This window comes from Rhinoderma darwinii, unplaced genomic scaffold (genome assembly GCF_050947455.1).
Source record: "Rhinoderma darwinii isolate aRhiDar2 unplaced genomic scaffold, aRhiDar2.hap1 Scaffold_155, whole genome shotgun sequence".
In the NCBI taxonomy this organism is placed as follows: Eukaryota; Metazoa; Chordata; class Amphibia; order Anura; family Rhinodermatidae; genus Rhinoderma; species Rhinoderma darwinii.
The window spans coordinates 1-7500 of NW_027461980.1; the positions used below are offsets into that span (position 1 = coordinate 1).

Consider the following 7500-nt stretch of genomic DNA (forward strand, 5'->3'; position numbering starts at 1 on the left):
CTGCACTCGTCCATAAACGTAAATTTCCTGCAAAAAAAAATGTTTCACGTGCCGGTAAATCCGTCAGTCCGGCACCCGACACCATAACCTGTGACGGGAGAAAATATCCGGAGAGCGTTACCTCATGGCTGAACACGTCACGTCCTCGCGGTGGGGGAGGGGCTGCCTACCGGGACCTGCAGTGAAATCTGGGGACAGGTAAAGAGGGAAATGGCCTTTCACGGTGCGGTCACGTGCTGGTTTGGGGACCGGGCTCCTGCTGTAATGGCCGGGATCGGCGTTACCTCTGATCCTCGTCGTTTAACCTCTAACCGCGGTTCATAGCGATTGCGGCTTTTTTTCGGACTATAAGACGCAGGTTTTAGCAAAAAATCAATCTGGCTAAAAAGTCCCTGCGTCTTCTGGTCGGCGGTCAAGGGATCCCGGCACCGCTTCTTACTTAACCCCTTCCCGACCCATAGAGTGGGGGAGGGGATGATGTTTGGCGCTGAGCCCGCTCTATAAACGGCAGGTGTCAGCTGTGTTTTACAGCTGACGCGCTCGAATGGTAAGGAACAGCGATGGCGTTTAACTAGTTAAATGCCGCGGTCAAGACGACTGCGGCGTTTATAGGGGTCTTCCAATAAATGTCAGATAGATGTGGGTCTCGCCTCCCGGTACCCGCACCTATCTCTTGAACGGGGCCCCCTAAACCCTGTTCTAGCTTGCTCGCTCCGCTGTCTCCCGGCCGCTTCCTGGTTAGGGGGTCGGGGAGTTACGGAAACAGCCGAGTGCTCGCTGAGCTGTTTCCGTAACTCCCACAGAACTGAATAGTAGTTCTAGGAACAGCGGAGCTCGCATGCTACGCTGTTTCTGTACCTACCATTCACTACTAGGGGAGATACGGAAACAGCTCAGCGAGCACTCGGCTGAATGAATTTTTTCCTATTTTCTGTCGTCTAAAACCTGGGAGGGTCTTCTAGTCCGAAAAATACGGTAAGTGGTTTCTAAGAGGGGAGGCTCCCGCTGTCACCACCGATCGAAGGGCGCCGATGGTGTCCGTGGAAGACCGCAAAATCTGCCTTCAGTGGACCCGGCCAGAGGCGCAATACAGACGCATTAGAAAAGCGATCAGATGATCTAATGGTAAAGTCAACTAATGGGACTATATAAAAAAGGTAAAAAAAATGTTTTTATAGGGTTAATGATAAATTTTATGAAAAATCCAAAGTGTAAAAAAAAACATGAAAAACCAACTTTGGCCTTACAAAATGCTTTGTTATGAAAAAGCGGGAAAAAAATAAAACCAGCTGCGTGTAATTGGTATCGTCGCATCCGTAACGACCCGAATTATAAAACGATGACATTATATAACCCGAACGCTGAAAGCCGTAAGAAATAACGCCAGATTTGCTGTTTTCTGTTTAACTTGCTCAAAAAGAAAAGTTAGATCAAATTTGTCCCCCAAAATTGTGGCGTTTAAACAAAAAAAACTTGACCTGAAAAAAAAAGTGTCCACGGAAAAAATACATTTATGGCTTTTAAAATGCGACGATGATAAACGTAAAAAAAAATAAACGCTTGGTCTTTAAATCTCAAAAGAGGCTGGTCACTAGAGGGTTAAAAATCCTCCGGTGTTTGCCGCCGGTCGTTCTTTACTGCGCTGCCGCGATGACTGACGATCAACCGTTTTAATTCCCGTTTATCTGGGACTATTTTTGTCCCGTACCAGATTATCAGGATTTCCAGAGCATCCGGTGCCGGACTAACGGACAATCCCTGTGATGGGGGGGGGGACAGACATAAAGAACAATTATATACTGCAATGGTGGAGAATGCGGGCACGGCTGTGCTCGGGCAGTGCCCTCCCCCCTCCTGTCATATATCCGGAAGGTCATCGGTTTCCTGTTTAGTAAATTCGTCATGTGCCTTTAAGAAATGACCCGCTTTGATATGTCTGCCATGACGCTTGTGTGTGTATATATATATATATATATATATATATATATATATATCGGGGGGGGGGGGGTCTGTGCTGGGGCTACTGATGTCGTCCTCTTTCCAGGGGGAGATTCAGGAGCTGAAGGATGAAGGGAATCTGGAGTCGCTGCTGGACACTCTGGATAAGCTGGAGAGCGAGGCTGGAAACACGGACCTGCAGTGGTGAGCGCCGCCTCCGTACCCACCAGAGGAACGTTACACCGGCTGTCACGTCTAATGCAGGACGAGGGGGGGGGAAGCGAGAGGAGGTGGGGGGAAGCGAGAGGAGGTGGGGGGAAGCGAGAGGAGGTGGGGGGAAGCGAGAGGAGGTGGGGGGGAAGCGAGAGGAGGTGGGGGGAAGCGAGAGGAGGTGGGGGGGAAGCGAGAGGAGGTGGGGGGGAAGCGAGAGGAGGTGGGGGGGGAAGCGAGAGGAGGTGGGGGGGGAAGCAAGAGGAGGTGGCGCGGTAGGTGGGGGAAGCGGGAGGAGATGGTGTGGGGGGGCGGGAGGAGATGGGGGGACGGAAGCGGTAGGAGATGGTTGGTGGGGGGCGGAAGGAGATGGGGGGGGAGCGGGAGGAGATGGTGGGGGGAAGCGGGAGGAGAGGTGGGGGGGCGGGAGGAGATGGAGTGGGGGGGAAGCGGGAGTGGGGGAGAAGCGGGAGGGGGGGAGGGGAGGGGGTGGCGGAGGTGGGAGGAGGGGAGGGGGTGGTGGCTGGCGGGAGGTGGGAGGAGATGTGTGGGGGGAAGCGGGAGGAGATGTGGGGGGAGCGGGAGATGGGGGGGCGGAAGCGGGAGTAGATGGTGGGGGGGCGGGAGGAGATGTGTGGGGGGGAAGCGGGAGGAGATGTGGGGGGCTGGAAGCGGGAGATGTGTGGGGGAAGCGGGAGGAGATGGGGGAGCGGGAGGAGATGGGGGGGCGGAGGGGTAGGAGATGGTGGGGGGCGGGAGTAGATGGTGGGGGGGGCGGAAGCCGGAGGAGATGGAGGGGGGGGAAGGAGATGGGGGGGAGCGGGAGGAGATGGGGGGGGGAGCGGGAGGAGATGGTGGGGGGGGGAGGAGATGGTGGGGGGGGGAGCGGGAGGAGATGGTGGGGGGGGGAGCGGTAGGAGATGGTTGGCGGAAGCGGGAGATGGTGGGGGGCGGAAGCGGGAGGAGATGGGGGGGGGAGCGGGAGGAGATGGGGGGGAGCGGGAGGAGATGGGGGGAGCGGGAGGAGATGGTGGGGGGGGAAGTGGGAGGAGAGGCGGGAGGGGGGAGGGGTGGCGGAGGTGGGAGGAGATTGAGGAGGGGGTGGTGGCTGGTGGGAGGAGATGTGTGGGGGGGAAGCGGGAGATGTGTGTGGGGGAAGTGGGAGGAAATGTGGGGGCTGCGGGAGTAAATGGTGGGGGGCGGGAGTAGATGGTGGGGGGGCGGGAGGAGAGGTGGGGGGGAGCGGGAGGAGATGTGTGGGGGGGGAAGCGGGAGATGTGTGGGGGGGGAAGCGGGAGATGTGTGTGGGGGAAGTGGGAGGAGATGGAGGGGCGGAAGGGGTAGGAGATGGTGGGGGGCGGAAGCCGGAGGAGATGGAGGGGGGGAAGGAGATGGGGGGGAGCGGGAGGAGATGGGGGGGAGCGGGAGGATGTGGGGAACACTTTTGCTCTGTATGGGTTTGGGGACCTGTGAGGGATTTTCTTCTGTCTGTCCCTCTTTTTATTTATACTTTGTGGCATTTTTCATTATTTTCCGCTCCGTCTGCGTCTCTTTAATGTAATCCCCAAAAACGACGTGATGTCATCGCCTCCTCTCTGCGCGCACGCCTCCGGGTTCTCGCGCGCCGCTTGTTCTTTTATCGTATATAAGGTTTTTGCGTGTCGCGGTCTCGCGCAGCAGACTTTCTACTCGTGGCGCCTGTTTGCTGTGTTGGGCGGTGGTCGCACAGGGCGGTCAGTATGCGGCGTATCCGTCCTGGAACACGCCGGGAATTCCGGCCGAGAAACGGCACCAAATTCTGCTGCAGATTTTTTGGCAGAAACGCACAAAAGAAAAAAGCTATTAGTTACCCGTTGTCGTGGCGACGTGACCCTCTGCTCTCTGCCCGGCCTCCTGTGATTGGCTGCAGCGGTCGCATAGTATGAAACCGGCTCCGGTGCTGCACGGAGAACAGGGGGTCACGTCGCTACGACAACAGGGTTACTTTTTTTTTTTTTTCCCTGAGTTGTGATTTTCGCCCCAAAAAACCAGCTAAAAATAAGCAGTGTGAACGTACCCCAATAGGCTGACTAATTTCTAATATACTTGGTGTTTTATTTCCTTACTACTAAGATCTCTGCTTACTGTCAGTGAATAGTGTTTATTCTTTTCTCTTTATGACCTGTACAGCCCTTTTTTATAATTCTCGCAGCTGAGTGTTTGTTCCAATGTATCAGCCTAGACAACCTTGAACTCCATACATCCGCAGCACAAAGCTCTCCCGTTTGTTACAATGTATCAGTGCAGGGTAATATTTGTGTAGGAGAGAGTGACGATGATTTACTCTTGAACCGCAGGCGTCCTAGCGGGATCCCGGAGGACGACGTGCGCAGCCATCTTGTGCCTTACCTCCTCCAGCAGCGGGAATATGTGCGCCGGCTCGTGAAGGAGAAACGGCAGGAGAACGCGAGGCTGGCGCAGTCCGTCCTGGCCGGGCGGGAGACGATCGATCGGATGCGGAAAGAGATCGAGAGGCGGCAGCAGACCTGGCAGGTAACGAAGCGGGCACTGCCCGCGTTATAGGACCGGTGATCCCACCACAGACCACCCTAAACCATCCCGCACCTCATGTATGAGAGATAATGGAGCCGTTTCCCATAGCAACCGGTCTGAATACTACACGGGATATGCGGAGGACCCCCCACCACAAAACCTCCTCCTCTTCCCGGGGTCACTCCTCTTCCTTTTTTCTTTGCCTTAGACTCTGAGTCGGTCACAGCGAGATCTCGTCCTCTCCATCCAAGAGCCGCGGGGGGAGGGGATCTGACGGTCCACGCGACGATTCTCCAGACGGAGGCTTCTTACCGGAGTTCCCCCATATTGTGAGAAAAGTTTTATGTTTTTTTCGGTCTGACTTTTGTATCGCCCTCCATGTTAATAAAGATTCTCTCTGAATTGCTGCATCGGGCGTCTCCGTAAATCTCTAAAAATTCTCTTCTAATCCGGACCCGCATCAATATCTACGTGGTAAATGACCGGTGTCAGACGTGTGGACGGTGATTTAGATCTACACAGGGTCTCCATGGCAACACTGCACCTGCAGGACTCACCTGTTGTCTCAGTAGTGCAGCCTCAGGCTTTGGGCCCTTTGAATTTAGGCTTAGATCTGATCACTTGATGTTTAGGTTTTACACGGCCCGATACTGGCGGGAATATCTAGCGCTGATCGATGATCCACCGTGTCTCGTCCGCTTCATTCATCTGTATAACACATACCTGGATGACGCGCCAGTCCATGTGACCGCTGCAGCCTGTGCTTGGCCTGTGATTGGCTGCAGCCGTCACTTAGACTGAAACGTCATCCTGGGAGGCCGGACTGGAGACAGACGCAGGGAGTTCTCGGTAAGTATGAACTTATATGTTTTTTTACAGATACATGTATATTGAGATCGGTAGTCACTGTCCCGGGTGCAGAAACAGTTACTGCCGATCGCTTAACTCTTTCAGCACCCTGGACAGTGACTATTTACAGACGTCTCCTAGCAACGCTCCCGTCATTACGGGAGCCCCATTGACTTCCTCAGTCTGGCTGTAGACCTAGAAATACATAGGTCCAGCCAGAATGAAGAAATGTCATGGTAGTAAAAACAATACGCTCCGCAGCACACATAATATCTGCGGACTTCATTGCGGAATTTTGACTCTCCATTGAAGTCAATGGAGAAATTCCGCCATGAGTCCGCAACCAGTCCGCCACTGCTCCGCAACAGACAGAGCATGCTGCGGACACCAAATTCCGCTCCGCAGCCTATGCTCCGCAGCGGAATTGTACGCATCGTCTAAACGAACACTGCTAAATTAAAGTGTAAGTCAATGGACAAACGGCTCCGCTGCGGATTAACGCTGCGGAGTGTCCGCAGCGGAATTTAGGTGAAATTCCGCCACATGTGGCTTTGCCCTTAGGCGTATATCAGTTTACGTATGTGACGCAGCGTGACCCGGGCCGTACGCTTACAGCAGCTGGTGACCGGACGCTTTACATCGGGTTGGGGTTGGAGAGTTCACGGTTGTTTATTGCGAGTTGAATCTATGGTGGTCGGTCCAGCGGAGACGAAACAAACCCTCCTGGTTTTGGGCTCAGACCGGGTCTGGCTCAGTCTTTGCTTTGAATTGTGGTCTCCTGTGAACTCCGTCCCCCCTCATGATTGAGCCTGTGGTGGAGAGATCCGGCCTCAGACACAGCGGCCGTCTAACCCAGCACCCCGAGCCACAGCTAAAAATGTTCCCCCAGCCGCCCCCGATCCAGCAGTGTTGTGTTAACTCAATGTAGATCTAGTGTAGAGACTGACACTTGGGGTACAGGATAACGACACTTGAGGTGCAGGATAATTATACGCTGACACTCGGGGTACGGGATAATGATACGCTGACACTCGGGGTACAGGATAATGACACTGACACTTGGGGTGCAGGATAATGACACGCTGACACTCGGGGTACAGGATAATGACACTGACACTCGGTACAGGATAATGATATGCGGACACTCGGGGTACAGGATAATGAGATGCTGACACTTGGGGTACAGGATAATGATACACTGACACTTGGGGTACAGAATAATGATACGCTGACACTTGGGGTACAGGATAATGATACGCTGACACTTGGGGTACAGAATAATGATACGCTGACACTTGGGGTACAGAATAATGATACGCTGACACTTGGGGTACAGGATAATTATACACTGACACTTGGGGTACAGGATAATGACACGCTGACACTTGGGGTACAGGATAATGATACACTGACACTTGGGGTGCAGGATAATGATACACTGACACTTGGGGTACAGGATAATGATACGCTGACACTTGGGGTACAGAATAATGATACGCTGACACTTGGGGTACAGAATAATGATACGCTGGCACTTGGGGTACAGAATAATGATACGCTGACACTTGGGGTACAGGATAATGATATGCTGACACTTGGGGTACAGGATAATGATACGCTGACACTTGGGGTACAGGATAATGATACGCTGACACTTGGGGTACAGGATAATGATACGCTGACACTTGGGGTACAGGATAATGATACACTGACACTCGGGGTACAGGATAATGATACGCTGACACTTGGGGTACAGGATAATGACACTCGGGGTACAGGATAATGATACGCTGACACTTGGGGTACAGGATAATGACGCTGACACTTGGGGTACAGGATAATGATACGCTGACACTTGGGGTACAGGATAATGATACTGACACTTGGGGTACAGGATAATGATACTGACACTTGGGGTACAGGATAATGATACACTGACACTTGGGGTACAGGATAATGATACGCTGACAC

General features: G+C 53.5%; 1 protein-coding gene across 1 annotated transcript in view; it reads left to right on the forward strand.

The window, feature by feature from the left end:
- Positions 1-3: 3 nt before the first annotated feature.
- The window catches only part of PMF1 (polyamine modulated factor 1), a gene marked incomplete at its 5' end in the record, with an annotated part of 27958 nt that continues 20461 nt past the window's right edge, over positions 4-7500 (forward strand). Inside the window, 3 exons of the mRNA XM_075848032.1 lie at positions 4-18; positions 2045-2142; positions 4485-4680. Coding sequence (XP_075704147.1) covers positions 4-18; positions 2045-2142; positions 4485-4680 — 309 coding nt within the window. The remainder of the gene's footprint in view (positions 19-2044; positions 2143-4484; positions 4681-7500) is intronic.